General features: G+C 35.4%; 1 protein-coding gene across 1 annotated transcript in view; it reads left to right on the top strand.

The window, feature by feature from the left end:
* The window catches only part of AGPS (alkylglycerone phosphate synthase), a 130,719-nt gene that overhangs the window by 28,149 nt on the left and 76,481 nt on the right, over positions 1–26,089 (top strand). Inside the window, exons 2-8 of the mRNA XM_027556969.1 lie at positions 4,979–5,068; positions 13,479–13,569; positions 16,320–16,440; positions 16,537–16,611; positions 19,617–19,688; positions 21,238–21,317; positions 22,607–22,687. Coding sequence (XP_027412770.1) covers positions 4,979–5,068; positions 13,479–13,569; positions 16,320–16,440; positions 16,537–16,611; positions 19,617–19,688; positions 21,238–21,317; positions 22,607–22,687 — 610 coding nt within the window. The remainder of the gene's footprint in view (positions 1–4,978; positions 5,069–13,478; positions 13,570–16,319; positions 16,441–16,536; positions 16,612–19,616; positions 19,689–21,237; positions 21,318–22,606; positions 22,688–26,089) is intronic.

Below are 26,089 nucleotides of genomic sequence, written 5' to 3'. Positions count from 1 at the left end.
TGAGAATAATGTTTGCTGTAGGCTTATCATATATGGCCTTTACTATGTTGAGGTAGGTTCCTTCTGTGCCCATTTTTTTTAAGAATTTTAATCATAAATGGGTGCTGAATTTTGTCAAAGGCTTTTTCTGCATCTAGTGAGATGACAATATAGTTTTTATCTTTCAATTTGTTAATATAGTGTATCATATTGCTTGATTTGCATATATTGAAGAATCCTTGCATTCCTGGAGTAAATCCAGCTTGATCATGGTGTATGAGCTTTCTGATGAGTTGCTGAATTCTGTTTGCTAAAATTTTGTTGAGGATTTTTACATGTATGTTCATCAGTGATGTTGGCCTGTAGTTTTCTTTTTTTGTGTTGTCTTTGTCTGGTTTTGGTATCAGGGTGATGGTGGCCTCGTAGAATGAGTTTGGAAGTGTTCCTTTCTCTGCAATTTTTTGAAAGAGTTTTAGAAGGATAGGCATTGAGTTCAGTTCAGTCGCTCACTCGTGTCCAACTCTTTGCGACCCCATGAATCGCAGCATGGCCAGGCCTCCTTGTCCATCAGCAACTCCTGGAATTTACCACAACTCATGTCCATCAAGTTGGTGATGCCATCCAGCCATGTCATCTTCTGTTGTCCTGCCCCCAATCCCTCCCATCATCAGGGTCTTTTCCAATGAGTCAACTCTTCGCATGAGGTGGCCAAAATATTGGAGTTTCAGCCTCTGCATCAGTCCTTCAAATGAACACCCAGGACTGGTCTCCTTCAGAATGGACTGGTTGGATCTCCCTGCAGTCCAAGGGACTCTCAAGAGTCTTCTCCAACACCACAGTTCAAAAGCATCAATTCTTCAGCACTCAGCTTTCTTCACAGTCCAACTCTCACATCCATATATGACCACTGGAAAAACCATAGCCTTGACTAGATGGACCTTTGTTGGCAAAGTAATGTCTCTGCTTTTGAATATGTTATCTAGGTTGGTCATAACTTTCCTTCCAAGGAGTAAATGTCTTTTAATTTTATGACCATCTGCAGTGATTTTGGAGCCCAAAAAAATAAAGTCTGCCACTGTTTCCACTGTTTCCCCATCTATTTGCCGTGAAGTGATGGGACCAGATGCCATGATCTTCGTTTTCTGAATGTTGAGCTTTAAGCCAACTTTTTCACTCTCCACTTTCACTTTCATCAAGAGGCTTTTGAGTTCCTCTTCACTTTCTGCCATAAGGGTGGTGTCATCTGCATATCTGAGGTTATTGATATTTCTCCCGGCAATCTTGATTCCAGCTTGTGCTTCTTCCAGTCCAGCGTTTCTCATGATGTACTCTGCATAGAAGTTAAATAAGCAGGGTGGCAATATACAGCCTTGACGTACTCTTTTTCCTATTTGGAACCAGTCTGTTGTTCCATGTCCAGTTCTAACTGTTGCTTCCTGACCTGCATATAGATTTCTCAAGAGGCAGATCAGGTGGTCTGGTATTCCCATCTCTTTGAGAATTTTCCAGTTTCTTGTGATCCACACAGTCAAAGGCTTTGGCATAGTCAATAAATCAGAAATAGATGTTTTTTAGCTCTCTCTAAATGTTTGATAGAATTCTCCTGTGAATTCATCTGGTCCTGGGCTTTTGTTTTTTGGGAGATTTTTGATCACAGCTTCAATTTCAGTGCTTGTAATTGGGTTGTTCATAATTTCTGTTTCTTCCTGGTTCAGTCTTGAACTTTTCTAAGTTCAAGTTCTAACTTTTCTAAGATTGAACTTTTCTAGACTCTGTCCATTTCTTCCAGGTTATCCATTTTATTGCCATATTGTTCATAATAGTCTCTTATAACCCTTTGTATTTCTCCATTGTCCATTGTAACCTCCCCTTTTTCATTTCTAATTTTGTTGATTTGATTCTTCTCTTTTTTTTTCTTGATGAGTCTGGCTAAAGGCTTGTCAATTTTATCTCCTCAAAGAACCAGCTTTTAGTTTTATTAATTTTTACTATTGTTTCTTTCATTTCTTTTTAATTTATTTCTGCTCAGGTCTTTAAAATTTCTTTCCTTCTACTAATTTTGGGGTTTTTTTGTTCTTCTTTTTCCAGTTGTTTTACGTGTAAAGTTGGGTTATCTGTTCGATGTTTTTCTTGTTTCTTGAGGTAGGATTGTATTGCTATAAACCTCCTTAGAACTGCTTTTGCTGCATCCCATAGGTTTTGCGTTGTCATGTTTTCATTGTCATTTGTTTCTAGAAAATTTTTTATTTCCCTTTTGATCTCTTCAGTGACCTGTTGGTTATTTAGAAATGTGTTGTCTAATCTTCATGTGTTTGTGTTTCTTACAGTTTTTTTCTTGTAATTGATACCTAGTTGCATAGTGTTGTGGTCAGAGAAGATGCTGGATATGATTTCAATTTTCTTAAATTTACTAAAGTTTGATTTGTGACCCAAGATGTGATCTGTCCTGGAGTATGTTCCATGGGGCTCACATTTCTTTATCTGAGAAATAGGCACTTGAACTCGATAGTTTCTAAGGACCTTTGTAGTTTTCAAATTCTATGACTATGTAAAGTTTTGCTTTAATTTTTAAAATGTTAATACTGTAATGGCCTTCAGTGTTCTCAATACATTCTTCTACATAAGAAGTTATTTTAAAGTTTAAGGTACTCATAGTTGTCTGTAAGTGTCTTAGGAAATATTAATCATTTGAAAGGACATATGTGTAAAAGTTTAAAACCAGAAGCCTAGGAAATTTGCTTACTTTTTATTTAACATGTGGAATACTTTGAAAATAATAGAAGATTGGTTTTGAGCTAACATAGATTTTAATTATATAGTATTTTAGCAACATAGGCTTGTATTTTTTTGGGGGGGGGGCACAAATGCATTACAAATGCCTTTATTTCAACTTCTGGGAAGCCTCCAAAAATTGGTATGAATATGGTACGCCTATATCATAGGTAGAATTTCTGATTGAAATGAAAAAAAGAGAAAAAGGTACCTTAGCCTATAGTTGAAAGCTTGGAAGTTCTTTAGGATATTACCCAACTGAGAATTTCATTTCCAGACTCTTGAGTATGTCTTCATTTCTCAGTATACAGCAACAGATATTTCCTGCTTACCTCGATTAATTTTTCTTGTGAAGTGTTAAGAGTGAACACATGTAATCACATTTAGCTTTTTACTTTGAGGCCATCTGGGGATAAGTTTTTTAAATTCTAAGTATAATTTTTAAGGAAAATGATGTTCATTGTTAAGCTGTGTAAACATGCCAAATCCATTATCTGTAGTGAAATAATTTCCCATGGCTAATGATTGTAATATCAAGGCAAAATGACTATATTGCTCTTTTTGCATTTATTTTGTGTAATACCAAACTACTATTTTATAGCGTGATTTCCTGGCAAATGTTTAAATTCACTAATAAAATCATTTCATATATAAAAATTTATGCACACATTATAAAATATTAAGTAAAGATGTAGCTAAAATCTCCATATTCTCTTATGGAAATATAAAAATACTAGCTAAGTTATATTCATAAAAATGAAGAGAAGTGAAGAGAATGCAATCATTAAAAAAGGCAAAGTGAATGATTACTGAATCTGTTTTTACATTGTATAAACTTAAGAAAACAAGTGTGTATTAGTCATATGACAGTAGATCTTTCTGTAGAGATTTTTTTCCAAGAGCTGTCTTGCAAAACCTGTCTCTACTGTGGGGTAGAATTGTGAAATAAGAAGAAAATATTGAGTGGTAGTTTATAACAGGCACATCTGCAAATCTAATATCTGGATTTGATACTGTTTAAGATGTTTTTGAAAACAAAGCATATGTTTTTGAACAGTTTGTTTTTGTATAGTGACTATAGTTTTTATTGATAGCAGTTATAATTTTAAAGATCGTATTCCTAGCTTCTTTTCTTAATTTTATGTACAGATAGGAATTTCATACACTATTAATGACTGTATTTGGTTCAGTTGTATTGTGTTAGCATTCTACTTGTTTGAAAAGCCTTTGAATCAGGAAAAGAATTATGATTATAATAAAAGATTTGCTTGTCAGCTGTCATTTTCTTCCTTGAGAATTATGGAGAATTAGGATACTCTTTAATAGTACATCATTGTTTATTTTGAAATTTAAAAAAAATTGAAGTAAACATGACATGTAACATTATACTGGTTTTAAGTATACAGCATAGTGTTTCAGTATTTGTATATATTGTGAATTTATCACCATAATAAATCTAGTTAACATTCATCACCACACATAGATTTTTTTCCTGTGATGTATTTTGAAATTTTAATGAAGCAAGTAACTTTATTCATAGACAAGAGTTTTCTTCAGCTATTTTCATCATAAACTGCATCGCTGAATTTGCAATAAGAAGATTCACCATTAGTTTATTTCAGTGACCCAAGTGTACTACGGTACCATGCTAAAATATGTATTAATGCTGATACAGTACTTCAGTGTGGTTGCTTATTGTGTTCTACATGGGTCCAGGCCTGTCTACTTCTTTTGTAATGTGTAAAATTGGATGGGTGAGTCATTGATTTTGATGAAAATGACTTTGTAAATTGGTATTTTTTATTCTAACAGAAGATTGATAATTGTGATTTTTCTAATTTATGCAGAAATTTGTTTCCTGTTCAAGTGAAATTTGAACGGGAAATTACATATAGACCATTATATAATGCAAACTCAATAACATGTACAGAATGAAGCATATGTGTACTCTTAAAAATTTTTTTCCATTCTTCTTTCTTCATTTTTCCTTTTTATGCATTAAATTTAGTGGCTGTAGCTCTTTAGGAAGCAGGTGCTGACCATCAGTGATTCTATATTTAGAAATATTTGTGCACAGACATTTTTAATGTATTTGTTTTATTTAAGGCAACATAATATTAGTAGAATAAGGTCTTCTATTAAATGATTGTGAAAGTTAATAGTCAGTGATGCACTGTTCAGTTTTGAGATGTTTAGCATAGATCTCATATATTTTTCTGCTTATTAGGCAAGAAGTTATGAAATGGAATGGATGGGGATATAATGATTCCAAGTTCATCTTCAATAAGAAAGGACAAATTGAGTTGACTGGGAAAAGGTAACTGGTTTATTCTGTTTTGTTCCTTTTATTTAAATATCTATGAAAAATTTTAAACATAAATAACAAATGTAACATTAAATAATAGACATACATAAAAGTAGAGCAGATAATATAATGGCTTCTCCCTAGGTTTAAAAGTGACTAATACTTTGTAATAAATGCTTTTCTTTTTCTTTTGTGTATCAAATTCTGACATTGTCATGTCCCTTCTAAACATCTATATATATATATATCCCTTAAAAGGACCTGGTAAAACCAATTATATAATACTGTTATCATACTCCTCAATATAACAGAAATTTTATAATACCTGGTTATCCATTTCACATTCCGTTTCTCTAATTGTCAAAGATGTCATTTTATAGGTATTTTGAGTCAGGATCTAAAGATTGAGTGTTTATATTTTCAGTAGAATAATGTCTAATACAGTAGAAACTTGTCATGTAGAGATGGCTTTACAAAATCTTTGGGGGGAGGGGAGTGAATCTTTTCAACTTAGAAAAACCAACTTCCTCTCTTCTCAGATATTACCTTCATTTTTCTATCTTTGGGTATTGAAGGCATAGCATCTTCGCTCTATGTGAGGAGCAGATAGGCACTTTGTGCCCAGCACCATTGAAAGCATAAACCTCCTGTTTTCTGTGGAGTAGTGTGGCTTTGTAGTGGTTTATGTTAGCAGTGTATGTATGTTAAGTGAATGATTAATCACAGAAAGTGTCACAACTATTTATACCTTACTGTATGAACCCTTATACCCATTGTTTAGGATCTGGCTTTTATTTTGGGTGTTCTGACACTTGACTTGCCAGTTTTTCCAGAAAGGATCAGGTTACATGTGGCCGACATATGTGCAACACTCATAAGATATTAGAAAAAAATTAGAGCCCCGGTGCATTCATTTATGATTAGATTATTTCTTTTTCAGGGTGTAGAACACTTGTTATTGCCTTTTCTGATCTTAAGATATATAGAAAGCAAAATTTGTAATTTATATATTGTTTGGAGAGCATAAATTGAAAGCAGAGGGAATTCAGTCATCATGAGAGAAAGTTTTGTTCAGGTTGTAGTAGAATTAGAGAATTCTTCTGTTGACTTTGGACTTTGGAAGAGTGCTGCTGCCCTTCCAAGCAGAATGATTCCATAAAGGCTTCATTTCTTTTGCACTGTTGCCTCCTGAGTCCAAGTCCAGTGAGGGAGAAGGAAGAAAACAAGAGTACATCTGACTGGCAGAGCCTGCACAGGGAACCTTTGCTTCTCACTGAGCTACCCACTATGCAAAGGGTAATTCTGTGAACATGAAGATGGAATTTAAATGCTGTAGGGTTAAATATGTGCTGCATAAATTATTTAATAACTAAAACCAAATAACTGAATAATACTCAATTCCCACCATTACTTTATCACAGACAGGATAATAAACAGGATTGAATTGAATCATAGCTTTCTCTAGTCTAGTCTCCTAGGGATAATGGTTAATATTTTTTTAATTAGAAAACACTTACAAATGTTCTTTAAGATAACAATAGCTATTATTTATTGAGTTCCTATTGAGTTATCTTAAAATAACCCTAAGTGGGTAGTGATGTATTCTTAGAAATAATTAGGAGATTGCGGATGAGGGAGGTTAAACACCTTACTTGAGGTCACCTGTGCAGTGGGAAATTGTGATTAAAACTGAAGTGCTTTTAAGGTTCATTCTTGTGCTATTTCTGTTATACTGTGCTGATAAAATATCATACTATCCATTGTATTGATCTTATTCTCTTTCCAGTCTCTGGAATCACTTTATAGGAGCCTTCTACACTCTATACACTGCTACAGTAGAGTTAGTCATATTGTAAAAAGATACTCTATGACTAAAGTTCCTGTTGTTCCAGAGTGGGGGTAAAGGACAGAATCATAAGAAGGTTGTGATTTACCTAAAAGAGAAAGTGAAATTTCTGACTGGAAAGGTTGAGTATTCACAGTATCAATTCACCAATTTGTATTAATAATATTAGATTGTAAGGCCAGTTTTAAAAATTCTTTGTGAAGACTTTTATTCTGGCATTGTAGTGGACTGACCCTTTGCCTTCTATAAGTAAGTAAGTGAAGTCGCTCAGTCGTATCCAACTCTTTGTGACCACATGGACTGTAGTCTACCAGACTCTCCATCCATGGAATTTTCCAGGCAAGAGTACTGGAGTGGGTTGCCATTTCTTTCTCCAGGGTTGCCTTCTATAACCACATAGAAAACATGGATAAAATACCACAAGAAAGAAAGATAACAGAGCTGGAAAAAAAGAAAGGGAAATCCATAGGTGCCAGAAACTGACTCCCAGTGAAAATTTATGGGGGTTCCTCTATTTCTGATCCAAGAACCTTAAAAAGGTAGAAAAATTTTATGAGTGAATGTGGTTGGTTGTCTGTATATATTTTGGGGAGGTTAACTTTGGCATTTCAAACCCAGCCATTAATTTAGAAGCAATTATAAGCTTTCATAGATGTCAGGGGAAAATAAGAAGATTTTCCCTGAACACAGTCTATTTTCTGAACAGATTTGTAATTTGACAGTTTATAATCCTGTAGATTTATAATCTTGCCGTTCTTATTATTTCTAGATACAAATGAATTGAGTCCTCCTGAGTTTAAGCAGCAGAAAGCAATACTTCAGAGCTAATGCTATAGATTTCTATAAACTAAAAATTTTGAAAGATGTCATTATTCTTTGACTTTAAAAGTGGTTATGCATTAATTGGAGCTTTCAAAGCATAAGTTAGGGATTAAATAGAGAGAATTTGTTTGGGTTTCCTGCACTTTGTATTTTTAGTAGCATAATTTTTAAAGTTTTATTTCATTATAAAAAGTTTTAAAATTGGTTAGCATTTGTGGAACTCTAGGTCTCAGGATAGATGGTTGCATCTACTAATATTCTGCTACTTCTGTGCACTGCCCCAGAGTGAGAGTTACTTTGTCTTTAGTCACATTAAATCTTTTTTTCTAAAGTGTGAACATTTATATTTAATTTACATTTTGACAATTTGCACATAAATAACAATTTAAACCAGTATGTAAACATAAGATAGTTTGTTCCAGCAGAGTAAAAAGCCAATAACTTTGGTCAGTTTTAACTTTGAGTAGAAGGAAAAGAAAAAAAGCCACTGTTGATTGTGGGCTCAATGTTCACATGTGAGAGGCCTCAGAGGGAAAGTCAAATGGTAGAAAGAATTATGAAGTCTCAAACCACTGTAGTCACGTTAAATCTTGATGTGCACTTCCTTCTTGGATATTTGTGTCCACAGAGTTTTCTTTCCATTATAGAATTATTTCATTGGTCTTGAAAGTTTGCTCTGGTTCTGTATCTTCTATAATATAGTCTACTTTGATCTTAAGAAAAGGTGGTAAATTGATCTCACCTTATATTTTACAACAAAAATCATTTCTTAAACTTTTCAAACCAATTATCAGTCATGGTAAAGATCTATTCTGAATGCAGAGTTTCAAAGAATAGCACAGAGAGATAAGAAAGTCTTTGCATGTGATCAATGCAAAGAAATAGAGGAAAATAATAGAATGGGGAAGACTAGAGATCTCTTCAAGAGAATTAGAGATACCATGGGAATATTTCATGCAAAGATGGCACAATAAAGGACAGACCTAACAGAAGCAGAAGATATTAAGAAGAGGTAACAAGAATACCCAGAAGAACTATACCAAAAAGATAATGACCCAGATAACCATGTTGGTGTGATCACTCACCTAGAGCCAGACATCCTGGAGTGCGAAATCAAGTAGACCTTAAGAAACACGACTACGAACAAAACTAGTGGAGGTAATGGAGTTTCAGCTGAACTATTTCAAATCCTGAAAGATGATCCCATTGAAGTGCTGCACTCAATGTGCCAGGAAATTTGGAAAACTCAGCAGTGGCCACAGAACTGGAAAAGGTCAGTTTTCATTCCAATCCCAAAGAAAGGCAATGCCAAAAAATGCTCAAACTACTGCACAATTTCACTCATCTTACATGCTAGCAGAGTAATGCTCAAAATTCTCCAAGCTAGGCTTCAGTAATATGTGAACTGAGAACTTCCAGATGTTCAAGATGTATTTAGAAAAGGCAGAGGAACCAGAGATCAAGTTGCAAACATCTGTTGGATCATAGAAAAAGCAAGAGAGTTAGAAATACATCTACTTCTGCTTCATTGATTACACTAAAGCCTTTGACTATGTGGATCATAACAAACTGTGGAAAATTCTTAAAGAATGGGAATACCAGATCACCTTGCCCACTTCCTGAGAAACCTGTATGAAGGTCAAGAAGCAACAGTTAGAATCAGACATGAAACAATGGACTGGTTCCAAATTGAGAAAGGAGTCTGTCAAGACTGTATATTGTCACCTTGTGTATTTAACGTACATGCAGAGTATGTCATGTGAAATGCCAGTCTGGATGAAGCACAAGTGGAATCAAGATTGCCAGGAGAAATATTAATAACTTCAGACATGCAGATGACACCACCCTTATGGCAGAAAGTGAAGAGGTACTAAATAAAGAGCCTCTTGATGAAGGTGAAAGAGGAGAGTGAAAAAGCTGACTTAAAACTAAACATCCAAAAAATGAAGATCATGACATCCAGTCCCATCACTTCACAGCAGATAGATGGGGAAACAATAGAAACAGTGACAGGCTTTATTCTCTTGGTCTCTAAAATCACTGCAGATGGTGACTGCAGTCATGAAATTAAAAGATGCCTGCTCCTTGGAAGAAAAGCTTTGACCAACCTAGATAGCATATTAAAAAGCAGAGACATTACTTTGCTGAAAAAGATCAGTCTAGTTAAAGCTATGGATTTTCCAGTAGTCATGTATGGATGTGAGAGTTGGACTATAAAGAAAGCTAAGCACAGAAGAATTGATGCTTTTGAACTGTGGTGTTGGGGAAGACTCTTGAGAGTCCCTTGGACTGGAAGGAGATTCAACCAGTCTATCCTAAAGTGAATTAATCATGAATATTCACAGGAAGGACTGATGCTGAAGCTGAGACTCCAGTACTTTAGCCACCTGATGTGAAGAACTGACTCATTTAAAGACCCTGATGCTGGGAAAGATTAAAGGCAGGAGGAGGAGAAAACAGAGAATGAGAAGGTTGAATGGCATCACCAACTGGATGGACATGAGTTTTAGCAAGATCTAGGAGTTGGTGATGGACAGGGAAGCCTGGCGTGCTACAGTCCATGGGGTCACAAAAAGTCAGACATGACTGAGCGACTGAACTGAACTGAACTGAGCCTCTTAAATTATGTAATGTCTCTGTGCGTTAATGTCTTTCTTTTTTTACAAAATGGAGTAATATCAACTTTATAACATTATCATAAGTTAATATACATAACAAACTTAGAACAATACCTGGCACATGATAAGACTTGTTTACTAAAATGAAAATTTGGCCATTTAAAAATAAACATTTTGAAATTTGTTTTGGTTTGTTCTGAGGGTTATTTTATTACTGCTTTATAGCACATTGGACTATTATTATTTGCATATCAACCTTCTTTACTACCCTAATCCTAACCCCAACCACTAAACCCTAAAATTAACCCTAACCCTGAGATTGGATGGTGGATATTTATCTCTTTATTTCTAGCACTTAATATTTTGCCATCTCTGATAAATATTTCTAAAAGTGAAAAGGTCCCCCTCTAAGCACTTGAGTTTTCTGCATCATTCTTATATATACATACAGTTTAGGACTTCTTGTATATATGAAATAATGTTCATGATTCATATAAACTTATTTAAATAGAATTTGGGTTAGAAGATAAGAGGAAACAAAATTTGAGTAGCAGATCTACTTCTTTCCATATTGTTCCTGCTCTGTAGAGTTCTTTTGTGTGTTTTAAATGTTTTGTAGCACTTTATATAAAATACAAGCACCTTCCAAATCTGGTTTATTTACTATTCCCTGTTCTTTTTATGGTTGTCACATCATGATATGATTTATAGTACTATCACTGAAATCAAGAAGAATAGTCAGTTATATTTGCTCACGTATTTACTCTTTCAGTCCTTACTTATTCCATTGTGAACAGTTCATTTAGTGTTACACTGCCCTTCGGCCTATACAGGTTCCTCTGGCATATCTTGTAGTGTAGGTGTGCTGGCTCTTAGTTCTCTTCGTTTTCATCTGAAGAGCTCTTTGTTTTACTTTTGTTCTTGAAAGATACCTTTTACCAGATATAAAATTCTAAGTTGGCATTCTTTTCCTTTCAGCACTTGAAAAATGTTGTTCAGTAGTTTTCTGGACTTTCTTTTTTTTTCTGGACTTTCTGATGAGAAGTCAGTCATAACTTTGTTATTACATTATGTGTAGTATGTCATTTTTCTCTCAGTTCAGTTCAGTCGCTCAGTCAGTCCGACTCTTTGCGACCCCATGAATTGCAGCACGCCAGGCCTCCCTGTCCATCACCAACTCCCGGAGCTCACTCAAACTCATGTCCATCGACTTGGTAATGCCATCCAGCCATCTCATCTTCTGTCGTCCCCTTTTCCTCCTGCCCCCAATCCCTCCCAGCATCAGAGTCTTTTTCCAATGAGTCAGCTCTTCACATGAGGTGGCCAAAGTACTGGAGTTTCAGCTTTAGCATCATTCCTTCCAAAGAACACCCAGGTCTGATCTCCTTCAGAATGGACTGGTTGGATCTCCTTGCAGTCCAAAGGACTCTCAGGAGTCTTCTCCAACACCACAGTTCGAAAGCATCAATTCTTCAGCACTCAGCTTTCTTCACAGTCCAACTCTCACATCCATACATGACTACTGGAAAAACCATAGCCTTGACTAGATGGACCTTTCTTGGCAAAGTAATGTCTTTACTTTTTAATGTCTTTCTCTTTTTCTCTTTGTTTTTTAACTTGCAATTTGACTGCAATGTGCCTCTGCATTTATCTTCTAGAGTTCTCTCACTTTCTTTAATTTCTAAACTCACGTCTTTCATCAGATTTGGATACTTTCTGTTATTATTTCTTCAAATACTTGTTTTTAAAATTCCTTTTCCTCATGTTCTTGGGTCTCCATTTATATGCATGTTACTATTTTTCTATTGTTCCACAGGTCCCTACAGCTCCATTGATTTTTTCTATTTTCTTTGTTGTTTAGATTGTATATATTTTATTGCTCTAACTGTAAGTTCACTGACATCTCCAGTCTGTTCTTGAGTTCCTCCAATGAATTTTTATTTCAATTTTAATTACAGAATTTTTGTTTTTTAAAAATAATTTCTATTTCTCTGCTGAGATTTATTTTCTCTTATTCACTGGTAACATATTTTCCCTTTTGTCCTTTAGTGTGGTTATAGCTGTTTTCAAGGGAAGAGGCAATGGCACCCCACTCCAGTACTCTTGCCTGGAAAATCCCATGGACGGAGGAGCCTGGTAGGCTGCAGTCCATGGTGTTGCTAAGAGTCGTCACAACTGAGCAGCTTCACTTTCACTTTTCACTTTCATGCACTGGAGAAGGAAATGGCAACCCACTCCAGTGTTCTTGCCTGGAAAATCCCAGGGACAGGGGAGCCTGGTAGGATGTTGTCTGTGGGGTTGCACAGAGTCGGACACGACTGAAGTGACTTAGCAGCAGCAGCAGCAGCTGTTTTCAAATCCTTGTGTGCTATTTCCAATATTTTGGATCATCTTGGGGTTTCTTATTGATTGCCTTTTCTCTTAATTATGGATAACACTTTGTTGGTTGTTTATGTCTAATAATTTTGAAATGTATCTTGGACGTTGTTACTGATATGTTGAGGAAAGTCTGTATTCTGTTACATTTGTCTGTAAAGGTTTTTTTGTTGTTTTTAAACCAAGAAGTTAACTTGACTTACCTCAGGTTTACTTCTGTGATGGTGAGCAGCTGAATTATATATTCAGTTATTTTAAACTTCACTGGGCTGCTTAGAGTCTGCTCCATACACTTGTTATTCAAGGTCAGCCAGACATTTGGACAGAGTTTATTTACAAGTCCCTCTCTAACTACTCCTGGATTTGCGTGATTTTTCTGTGCTCTTCCCAGATGCTGTGTTCACTGCAAACACCATCCAGTGGTTTAAGCCAGGAATACTATAGAGTTTTTGCATTCTTGCATTCTTTATTCTTTCTGTGGTACTCTGTGTGCTGGAGCTTTCCCTTTTAGCTAAAACCTGTTGAAACTGTAAAATTCTGTGGTGCTCTTTTCTTCTTACCCCCTATTTTTGCCTATCATTGGACTATCTATTACTGTCCTCAAATAATTAGGTTTTTTTTTGTTTTTGTCCAGAGCTTATCATTATATGTGGGAGGGTTGGTTTGATAGCAATTACTTGACCTCTGCTAGAAACAGAATCTAAGATTTGAATTTACATGAATATACTTTGCTCTAATGTTTTACTTCTTTTTACCTTAGGTACCCTCTTAGTGGCATGTCATTGCCAACTTTTAGAGAGTGGATCCAAAATACCCTTGGAGTAAATGTGGAGCATAAAACTACCTCTAAAGTAAGTGAATAAAAACAATTAATAATATTCTTAATTGAGTGTATATGTATGTGGTTAATCCCAAATTAATTAAACTTATCTTTGTAATATGTTACAGTTGCTTTAATAAATTTGTCCTTTTTGTTAGTTTGATTGGCCTTGTTAGACTTTCTAGGGGTATTTTTTATTTGTTTGTTTTTTAGCGTCACAGATGTAGAGCCTAATCTCAGCATTTATCCTGAGATTTATCTCAAACTTTTAAACTCTGTGAGCCTCAGTTATCTTAATAGGAGAAATGAGAGTCATAAGTGTCAGTTGTATGTGTCACGAGTAGTAGTGAAGTTCAAATGAATGAATTCTGTGAGAGGACTTTATTACCAAAATATAAGTTGCTGTTGTTTTTACATTTTGTAATGAACTGACAGTAATCTAGGATTTATATAGGATAATTTAAAATAAAAATGTAATATTATTATCAAAACATTTAAAATATTTAAAGATTAAAAATAGAATTTTGATTAAGATATGAGTGATAGAGAATTTTAGTTTGCTCTTGTATCACTTTTCTGAAAGGGGGTTAAAAACCTTTAAACTGTATTAAGCTAATGAAATAGCATTTCTTTATATAATGATAATGTTTATTATTTATTACTTACTATGGTATAGTATTCTGTATATCTCTTTGTGTATAACTTCCATAAGTGCAGAGGCTATAATTTATACTATATTATCTACTATATTCAGAGACTTCCCTGGTGGCTCAGATGGTAAAGCATCTGCCTACAGTGCGGGAGACCTGGGTTCAATCCCTGGGTCGGGAAAATCTCCTGGAGAAGGAAATGGCAACCCACTCCAGTATTCTCACCTGGAAAATCCCATGGATGGAGGAACCTCGTAGGCTACAGTCCATGGGGTCACAAAGAGTCGGACACGACTGAGCGACTTCACTTTGCATCCACTGTATTCAACATATTATTAAGCACTGTAGATATTCAGTGAGTGCTTATTTTGTTTATTTATAAGTCCACAGTTACATTTTATTTTTGTACTTAATTAGACTAAACATCTAATTCCTACCTCTCCCAAACCAAATTCTTTTAACCTTGCTTTTAAAAAAATCTCTTCTATTTCCTTAATTTTTTCTGTTTGTTTGTTTGTTTTGTTTTGTTTTTTGAGGCAAGGAATGCGACTTTGTTAAGAGAGCTGGCTGGCTGAGAAGATGGCATACTAATGTCTCAAAATAACCATCTTCTCTTTCTGTGTTTTGACTATTTGTTTTACTTGTTTTTTTAAACTGATACAATCTATGTATCATATTCATAAATTTTACCAGTTTTACATGCACTTCTATTTTTCTGTTTTAAGCCATTTCAATTTTCAGGAACTTAAAATTAGTAATCCGTATGTTTTATCAGGGTTCTTTTGGTCATTTCTTTCCACTATAGGTTAATTCCATGAGGTCAGTTTTTTGGGTTTAACTCACTGCTGTATCACTAGGGCCCTATAGCACATGTGCAAGAAATATTTATTATATAATTGAATATTAAATATAGAACACTAATAAGATATTTAAGGGCTATGTAAATATTTTTCTTTACATATTCTTATATTTTAGTTTTTCCAAATACTGTACCATAGCTTTATTAACATAACAGATTTGATTTGGATAGCCATTTGTAGAACTCTTCCTATATGCTGCTGCTGCTGCTAAGTCGCTTCAGTCATGTCCGACTCTGCAACCCCATAGATGGCGGCCCACCAGGCTCCCCCATCCCTGGGATTCTCCAGGCAAGAACACTGGAGTGGGTTGCCATTTCCTTCTCCAGTGCATGAAAGTGAAAAGTGAAAGTGAAGTCACCGAGTCGTGTCTGACTCTTAGCGACCCCATGGACTGCCACCTACCAGGCTCCTCTGTCCATGGAATTTTCCAGGCAAGAGTACTGGAGTGGGGTGCCATTGCCTTCTCCATCCTATATGCTAGGCATGATAATAGGTGCTTTTCACAAAAATTACACATTTAACTCTCCTTCCTTATGGCAGTTGTATAAATTTGATGGCGATAATCTCATTTAATAGTTGAAGAAACCAAGGCTCAAAAAAGTTGAGTGAACCAATGTCACATAGTTTTAAAGTTGAATACTTGTTAGTTGAAATTAAGTATCAAGTTTATGTTGTTAGTTTTAAAGCAGGCCTATAAAAATGGGTTTACTTCTTATTGAGAGGCTTTTTGCTGATCATTCTGAAATGATAAATTTTATCTAAGGTGAAATGTAGATAATGCAGAAGTTATCTATACCCAGTCTCCCTAGTTTAAAATTGAAGATTTGAGACTTTTCTATCTTCTTAATTGTAATCTTTATTTTTATTATATTTATTTGTTTTTGACCACACCATGTGGCATAGGGGATCTTACTTATTAGTTCTCTGATCAAGGATTGAACCTCTGCCCCCTGCAGTGAAAGCTTGGGAGTCTTAACCACTGGACTGCCAGGGAAGCCCCCTTAATTGTAGACTTTAGAAATAATGAAAAGATGGGACATTGAAGCAAAAGAGAAAACATAAGGTTCTTATAACTTATGTTACAGAATGTGGTTTTTCAGACCATTTGTAATTGGTTATTGTCACAGAGTTGGTTTCCATATGTATTATTTATTATTTTTCTATGCTTCTGTCCTAGTTCATATGTTAAAAAACATTCATGTTTTATAGTCACTTCTCTGTAAAATTTTTATTTTCTAGAAATAAGTAAAAAAAAAAATTTTATTTTCTAGGCATCCTTAAATCCTAGTGATACACCTCCTTCTATTGTAAGTGAAGATTTTCTTCATGACCTTAAAGAAACTAATATTTCATATTCACAAGAAGCAGATGATCGAGTATTTAGAGCTCATGGTAAGCAACTTCATATAAATCCTATTTAGTTTTAAGTTTAAAATTTCCTTTAATTTTAAGATATTTTTACATTTTCTTTTTTAAACCACAAAACAGGTCATTGTCTTCATGAGATATTTTTGCTCAGGGAAGGAATGTTTCAGAGAATTCCTGATATAGTTTTATGGCCAAGTAAGTTCTTGTTTTTCTTTGTATTTTTAATTTAGTATTGTTAAAATTTAAGTAAATTTAGTGTTGGAAATATGTACTTTTAAACATATGAGCTGTAAAAAATATAGATAGCTATATTTTTAGAGTCTCAGTTCAGTTCAGTTCAGTTCAGTCACTCAATTGTGTCCGACTGACTCTTTGTGACCCCATGAATCGCAGCATGCCAGGCCTCCCTGCCCATCACCAACTCCCAGAGTTCACCCAAACTCATGCGCATGGAGTCAGTGATGCCATCCAGCCATCTCATCCTCTGTCATCCCCTTCTCCTCCTGCCCCCAACCCCTCCCAGCATCAGGGTCTTTTCCAATGAGTCAGCTCTTCATATGAGGTGGCCAAAGTATTGGAGTTTCAGCCTCAGCATCAGTCCTTCGAATGAACACCCAGGACTGATCTCCTTTAGGATGGACTGGTTGGATCTCCTTGCAGTCCAAAGGACTCTCAAAGAGTCTTCTCCAACACCACAGTTCAAAAGCATCAGTTCTTCAGCGCTCAGCTTTCTTCACAGTCTAACTCTCACATCCATACATGACCACTGTAAAAACCATAGCCTTGACTAGACGGACCTTTGTTGGCAAAGTAATATCTCTGCTTTTTAATATGCAGTCTAGGTTGGTCATAACTTTCCTTCCAAGGAGTAAGCATCTTTTAATTTCATGGCTGCAATCACCATCTGCAGTGATTTTGGAGCCCCCCAAAATAAAGTCTGCCAGTGTTTGCACTGTTTCCCCATCTATTTCCCATGAAGTGATGGGACCAGATGCCATGATCTTAGTTTTCTGAATGTTGAGCTTTAAGCCAACTTTTTCACTCTCCACTTTCACTTTTATCAAGAGGCTCTTTAGTTCTTCTTCACTTTCTGCCATTAGGGTGGTGTCATCTGCATATCTGAGGTTATTGATATTTCTCCCAGCAGTCTTGATTCCAGCTTGTGCTTCTTCCAGCCCAGGGTTTCTCATGATGTACTCTGCATATAAGTTAAATAAGCAGGGTGACAATATACAGCCTTGACATACTCCTTTTCGTATTTGGACCCCGTCTGTTGTTCCATGTCCAGTTCTAACTGTTGCTTCCTGACCTGCATACAGATTTCTCAAGAGGCAGGTCAGGTGGTCTGGTATTCCCATGTCTTTCAGAATTTTCCACAGTTTCTTGTGATCCACACAGTCAAAGGCTTTGGCATAGTCAATAAACCAGAAATAGATGCTTTTCTGAAACTCTCTTGCTTTTTTGATGATCCAGTGGATGTTGGCAATTTGATCTTTGGTTCCTCTGCCTTTTCTAAAACCAGCTTGAACATCTGGAAGTTCACGGTTCACGTATTGCTGAGGCCTGGCTTTGAGAATTTTGAGCATTACTTTATTAGCGTGTGAGATGAGTGCAATTGTGCGGTAGTTTGAGCATTCTTTGGCATTGCCTTTCTTTGGGATTGGAATGAAAACTGACCTTTTCCAGTCCTGTGGCCACTGCTGAGTTTTAGAGTTCACTGAAGGTCATATAATTCTTAATATGATCATCCTGAATGGTTTAATGATTAATTTTGTTTTTGATGATTAAATCTTCATTTAATATGTGCATATCCTTTTAAGAAGTCAGTATAAAAAAATTTTTTTGCTAATTTGAAAGCTTAATAAAATTATTATCAATCAATGATATATTCAGATACATAGAAACTTTTAGTTAAGATAATTGATTACTGCAAACTAATAGTACTTTGTTGATATCAACTTGTGGGCTGTAAACTAATGGTGTTCAAATAATGAAGCAAGTTGTTTAATATAGATATTGTCTTTGATATAAATAATTAAATTTTGAGAAAATAATTTCATTTAGGGATTTGACTTGGGATGGAAGGTGGATGAGCTTTCTGCTGTTATTTTGCTCTTACTGATGACTAGGCCCTATATTTATATGTATAATCCTTATATCCATCTCTTGTAGCAGAAATTTTATTTTTTTTTTTATTTTTTATTTTTTTTTTGTAGCAGAAATTTTAAAGCAGAATAAGTATATTGCTTCTTACTGGCCATAATTACCTTGTAAGAAGTTCTGCTAATCTTCTCATCCATTTTTCTCTTCAGATTCCATAAAAGGAGTATATGGAATGTTTTATTTTTCAAAAAATTACCTCATATATGAACTTTTAGTTCTTAGATGTGATCTTTTTCCTTTTCAGGGAGTATCTGAGGGAAAAGTGCTTTAATTTTGTGATAGGAAGGAGGTTAACATACACAGGAAGCAAATAATCTGTTTGAGTAGTGTGAATGTGAACGTGAAGTCGCTCAGTCGTGTCCGACTCTTTGCGACCCCATGGACTGTAGCCTACCAGGCTCCTCTGTCCATGGGTTTTTCCAGGCAATAGTACTGGAGTGGATTGCCATTTCCTTCTCCAAGGGATCTTCCCAACCCAGGGATCGAACCCGGGTCTCCTGCATCGTAGACAGACGCTTTACCATCTGAGCCACCAGGGAAGTTGTTTGAGTAGTGTATTGGTGCCTAAGTCAAAATTTTGTTCTGTTGACTCTTTCAGTATAAGAAGTTCTTGGGAAGTTTCCAAGAAGTTTGTTTCCCAACATGTTGTCATTTCACTGAGGTCTTTGTTAAACTCTAATGTAAATTTCCATTGGGTAATAAAGTTCAAATTTTTCTTTGCATGAAAGCAAGTTTTGAGACAGTAAGGCAATTTGAGACAATGTGGTATTCCCCACAGTGGAGGTGGGTTTCTCATCTTGCAGTTTGAATATCTACGTACCATGTATGTGTGTATGCTGTGTAGATATTTAAACTGCAAAATGTATAAAATTATTTAAAAATGAAAAGTTAATGATACAAAATAGTTTTAGGATAGTGATTTAATGTGTTCATGAGTGAATAAATGAAGAAGTTTATTGCACTTTAGACCCTTGTATTGCAATATTACCCAGATTTTTTTCATGTTCAGATTAATGTATTTTTCCTTTTTTCAACAGCATGTCATGATGATGTAGTTAAGATTGTGAATCTAGCGTGCAAATATAACCTTTGTATCATACCAATTGGTGGTAGGTATTGTGCCTTTTAAATTTTAATGTGATGTAAAGTTGTTCTATTTTAAATATTTGTGTATTCCCACTGAAAATAAGTATTCTTATAGTTATGATATGGTTATCCTGAAAAATTGGCTTATGCTGCTCATTTCTGTTCTCAGTAGATCTACCTAAACTGTTTGAGATATGATTTACCCTAGTTCATGGCTTCTTTCCCATATGGATTCTAATTGAAGCTCTGACTTACTGCCTAAATAGGAAAATGTACCTTCTTTAAGTAATTACTTTCTAACCTTTATCTTAATGGAGAGAATATTATTTTTTCAAAGACTAACTGTACCCAACATAAATCTTTGAGGAGGGATATGCATATGTAAAAGATCAACCAGGATAGTGATGACCAAATGAATAGTATCTTTTAATACTGAAAATTAACATTATTTTACATTTTAAAGCAAATTTAATCTCTTTTGATCATTCATCAACCATATTGTTTTAACAACTTCCACAAGCCAAAGGAGATTGCCTTCACTGACTGAATTGGCATTCAGTTCAGTTCAGTTCAGTCGCTCAGTTGTGTCTGACTCTTTGCGACCCCATGAATCTCAGCACGCCACGCCTCCCTGTCCATCACCAACTCCCAGAGTTCACTCAGACTCATGTCCATCGAGTCGGTGATGCCATCCAGCCATTAATGGAATAGAAATGGGACCCCTACACGTCATAAGTTCCAGACACCTTTTTCAGCTGATACTTCCTGTTGAATTCATGAACAAAAGGCATTACAGTGCCATTTTTAATGAAATAGTTTTCTGATTTCAAATGACTTTGACAAGAAATAGTGGTCACTGGTCATAGCCATGTTCTTAATATTATCATACCTTGAAAAGTTAAGCTGAACCTTGGAGGTAAGCACCCCCTATAATTCTTCCCTGTGTCAAGGTGACTTCCATGTGTATTCTGTCCAAAACATATGAAAGTACCTATTAAAATATATTCTGCTATATGATTATACAGATCTGGTTAAGAATTGAGAATACTATATTGTTCTATACTGTTATCAAGAAAGCATTTTTCCTTTGACAACAAATGTTAAGGAATATATTCTAATTTATTGAGGTCTTTTTGTATGGAAATATAAGATAGTATTTTAAATGATAAGTGAATCTCATAAATATGATAGAAAGAAGATAATGGTGTGTCTAGTTGTATAGGATGGGTATTTTTTTCTTTTATGCTGTCTCTCCACAGTAATCATTAGCTTAGAACTTCTCTAATTATGTTTTTGGAGTTCCACAAATTGTTAGGGGCTTCACTTGAGTGTGCCCAAGGCATGGAGCCATGTCCCCTTGCTTTCAGCTCCATATTTCTTCATTTTGGCACGCACCGTAAAATAAAGGTGAGTTTACTTTTAGTGTGTTAGTATTTGCCAATTACATTTTGCAAAGTAGAAATAGGTATTTTTCCTAGTGGGCCTATCTGTATATTTTGTATAAGGGATTTGCCCTAGATATGTAACTAAAATATAATGTTTAAGCATAGTTATTGTCTTCTATTTTGGCAGGAGGAACAAGTGTTTCGTATGGCCTGATGTGTCCTGCAGATGAGACAAGAACAATTATTTCTTTAGACACTTCACAAATGGTATATGATAACATAAGATGTGTTTGAAGATAGTGTTTGGTTTTAAAAGTTTTCTTTATGGCTCAATCTTAGTTGTTTTTAAAAAGGTATATTGTCCATTTTGTTTAAAATTCTTTTCATCATTTTATCTTTGTTTTCAGATCTCTAAAAGCTAAGTTCACTCTTACTTAGTAATATACCTTGATGAATTCTACCAAATTAACTGATAATTTGAGAAGCATGGATTGAAATTGTGATACAATAGATGACCTGCTTTGTATTATTAAAAAAAAGTAATATTAGTTAATGTTAATTTGAGTCATCAAAACTTACTTGTTTCCCAAATTTTTACTAATGCTATTGCACTTTGCTTTTGGAAGAACAGAGGGGCTAATTAATTTTAAGATTAACTTAAAATTAGTAAAGTGAAGTGAATTGACGTCTCTCAGTCGTGTCCCACTCTTTGCAACCCCACAGACTGTAGCCTACCAGGCTCTTCTGTCCATGGGATTTTCCAGGCAAGGATACTGGAGTGGGTTGCCATTTAAAGGAACTATTAATTTTAGGATTATTGTTTGAAATTTTGGTTCATTATGGTCTAAGAGTTGGCCCTTATGCTACTTTAAAGTTTTAGTTTGGGTATGAACTTGATCTTCATATAGTCAACAGTATTCCTGCTTCTATAATCCTTTATTATAATAAAAACTTTAATATTTATGATTTTATTGAAATTTTTAAGCATCAAAGTTGAGAGAATAATATTTCTAGTCTCTAAATAATTATTTACATTTGTCATATTGACTTTATCATTTTTCCTCTACTATTTTTAAAGCAAATCCTGATGGCATACTACTTTACACCAAATGTTTCTGTGTATTTCTTTTAAAAAAGACATTTTCTTACTATGTTATCACTTCTGACAAAATTAAAAGTAAATCCTTATGTCATTTAGTATCCAGTCCACATTTGTTTTCCAGTTATCTCAAAACTGTCTTTATTTATAGTTCATTGTATGAATAGGCATTCAGACAAGGCCCACGTTAGCTTTTGGTGGTTTCTTTTAGTCTCCTTTAATTTGAAACCGTCTTCCTCCTTTTATGAGTGTCTATGTTTTAAACCAACTCCTGTGCAGTATACTGCCTATGTCACTAACTCTGTGATGTTGTGTAGTCAGGGACAAGTGGAGCTTTCTAGTATGGGTACCACTACTTAATTTCTATCTTGTCACTTGCTGCTTAGAGTTAGGAAGTTGTATTTCCTGAGAAAGTGTCTGTTCATGGAGATGAGACTTCTTTCTTCTTTTGCAACAGAATCGTATCCTCTGGGTTGATGAAAACAATCTGACAGCTCATGTAGAGGCTGGCATAACAGGACAAGAATTGGAAAGACAGGTATGTTATTTAAGATTTTCAAAACTGCTGTGTGTCCCCTCTGTTAAAAAAGTACCTTTCACAGTATATTCACTGAGATTTTTCAGTTTCTGCTGTGAGTCAGGTATCGAACTGGATGCTGTGAACTCCATAGTGAATAAGACACCCATCTCTTACCCTTGGAAAGCTTATATTATGACAGAAAATTAGGTAAAAAGACAATATAACTCAATAGTTCAGTTCAGATCAGTTGCTCAGTCATGTCCGACTCTTTGCTACCCCATGAATTGCAGCATGCCAGGCCTCCCTGTCCATCACCAACTCCCAGAGTTCACCCAGACTCATGTCCATTGAGTCGGTGATGCCATCCAGCCATCTCATCTTCTGTCATCCCCTTCTCCTCCTGTCCCCAATCCCTCCCAGCATCAGAGTCTTTTCCGATGAGTCAACTCTTCGCATGAGGTAGCCAAAGTACTAGAGTTTCAGCTTTAGCATCATTCCTTCCAAACAACACCCAGGTCTGATCTTCTTTAGGATGGACTGGTTGGATCTCCTTGCAGTCCAAGGGACTCTCAAGAGTCTTCTCCAACACCACAGTTCAAAAGCATCAGTTCTTCGGCGCTCAGCTTTCTTTACAGTCCAGCTCTCACATCCATACATGACCACTGGAAAAACCATAGCCTTGACTAGATGGACCTTTGTTGGCAAAGCAATGTCTCTGGTTTTCAATATGCTATCTAGGTTGGTCATAACTTTCCTTCCAAGGAGTAAGCGTCTTTTAATTTCATGGCTGCAGTCACCGTCCGCTGTGATTTTGGAGCCCAAAAAAATAAAGTCTGCCACTGTTTCCACTGTTTCCCCATCTATTTGCTGTGAAGTGATGGGACCAGATGCCATGATCTTCGTTTTCTGAATGTTGAGCTTTAAGCCAACTTTTTCACTCTCCACTTTCACTTTCATCAAGAGGCTTTTGAGTTCCTCTTCACTTTCTGCCATAAGGGTGGTGTCATCTGCATATCTGAGGTTATTGATATTTCTCCCGGCAATCTTGATTCCAGCTTGTGCTTCTTCCAGCCCAGCGTTTCTCATGATGTACTCTGCATAGAAGTTAAATAAGCAGGGTGGCAATATACAGCCTTGACATACTGTTTTTCCTATTTGGAACCAGTCTGTTGTTCCATGTCCAGTTTTAACTGTTAAGGCTCATCAAATGATGTTCAAAAGGGAGTTGAAGACGGTATCATAGAGAGCTTGGCATTTAAAATGAAACTTCAGGATAAATCAGAGTGAAAAGGAAATATGGGGGTGGAGAGAACAATCCAGTCAGAGGAAGCAGCATGTGTGGAAGGTTTATAGGCAGCTGTTGCTTGAGGGGATCTGCAGGTAGCTGAGTACGGCTGAGATGTAGGCTGTGTATATTGGAGAATACATATTCTTGGTGTTTGTATTCTGGATGAGTATACATATAGTTGGGCTTCCCTAGTGGTTCTGCTGGTAAAGAATCTGCCTACAATGCAGGAGACCTGGGTTTGATCCCTGGGTTGGGAAGATCCCCTGGAGAAGGGAAAGGCTACCCACTCTAGTATTCTGGCCTGGAGAATTCCATGGACTATACAGTCCATGGGGTCGCAAAGAGTCGGACACGACTGAGTGACTTTCACTTTCTTTCGTACATTTAGTAGTGGTAGAGGATGAAGCAGGTCAATACAAAGAGGTTAGATCATAAAGTTTGAACTTTACCTTTGTACTTAGATAGTTCTTGTATGCTACTGTGTGGAGGATGGATGGACACATAAAGGCAGATAAAGTGGCTGCTGCAATAATTTGGGCAAGGGCTGATAGTGACTTGAAATAAAGTAGTAAAAATGGAGCAAAATAGAGTACGTTGGACATAGAATTTTCAGAAATTAATAAATTTGATCAATTGGTTGGTTTTGCTAGTCATTGAAATTTTCAGTGAATAATTTTACTGAAAACCGCTTACTTATGTCATGAATGAGTGAAACTCTTAGAGCCCTTAAATACTTTGGGGATCCTAATGAATTTTAGGAAACTTGAGGTTTTCTTCATGGAGTCTAAGCAGGTCATTATTAAAATGTATTGGTTCCTTCAGCCCTTTAAAATCTGGTCAAGATAATTGTAACTCAGCTTTTGCAAACAAAATTAAAAAGTCCAATTTGCTAATGATGAACTGAATGTTTTGTTCAGTTTGGAATACAGAGACCCCCTCCTTCCTGTCTTTTAAAGAACATGGAGATGTGACATGCTTGTTGAACTTCTCTTTATTATCTTTTTCCTTATTTCATAGTAAAGAGTTGAAGGCAGTTGGTGTGTGTGTGTGTGTGTGTGTGTGTGTGTGCATGTGCTCAGTCATGTTTGACTCTTTGCGACACTATCGACTGTAGCCTGCCAGGCTCCTCTGACCATGGGATTATTCCAGTAAGAATACTGGAGTGGGTTGTCCAGTGATCAATTATGGATGAAAGGCTTTGAAAAAAATTATTAAACTTTTCTTTTTCTTTTTTTTAATTTAATGCACTAAGGTACAGAGAACTAGATAAAATTGAATGTATTCATTGAGGCATTAAAGATCTTCAGTAAGTCAAGGTTTTATAAATTCAAGGTAATTAGATTTGTTAATTATTATACTTTATAATTAACTTCATGGGTTGAATAATAGCATTTAATGAAAAAACCTGTAAAAAGACCTGTTTTGTTTTCTGTTGCTCTGAGAGGCATTATCAACACAGCAGTTTTGTGGTTTTTTTTTATAACAAAGTCTGGCCTTTCATGTCTATAATTTTATATCCTTTATTTCAGCATTTGATGTAGTATTTTAACCTTTCCAAGATTTTTTGTAAAGGTTAGAATTAAAATTCAAGGAACATATTTCCTTGAAATTTAAATGACATTTTACTAGACTAGGAACTTTTAATATTTTACTTACTAGTTCATTTCCTTAAATGCCAACATAGAACATTTCTTTTTGCCTCTGGTAGACTTTAAAATAGTTTCTACAGCTGTATTGATCCTAGTTCAGGTTCTTCCTCACTTATGCTTCTGTATCCTTCAGTTTCTTCTTCAGCTGAGGTAACTGACTTAAAATTTGCTGCTTTTTCATTCTAAAAGTTTTTAAATGACACAAATATAGTAGTTGGGTAGCATAGATTTTCATCTTTTTAACTTGTAAATTACATTGATTTTAATATGTGTGAAATTTAAGGGAGGTCACTAAATGTCGGTTATGGGTTTGGGAATTTGTTTCTACATTTATTAATTCTTTGGCTACTTAATTTTACTAGTTAGTAGTCTGGGGATATATGATTTAGGATTTTCCCCACCTCTGATGCATTTGTCTATGCCTCAGTTTCTTTATCTATAAAATGGAAATAATGATTCCTGTTTCATAAAGTTTTTGTTGAG

The sequence above is a fragment of the Bos indicus x Bos taurus genome, chromosome 2 (assembly GCF_003369695.1).
Source record: "Bos indicus x Bos taurus breed Angus x Brahman F1 hybrid chromosome 2, Bos_hybrid_MaternalHap_v2.0, whole genome shotgun sequence".
Taxonomy (NCBI): Eukaryota; Metazoa; Chordata; class Mammalia; order Artiodactyla; family Bovidae; genus Bos; species Bos indicus x Bos taurus.
This window is presented reverse-complemented; position numbering and strand designations above follow the sequence as displayed.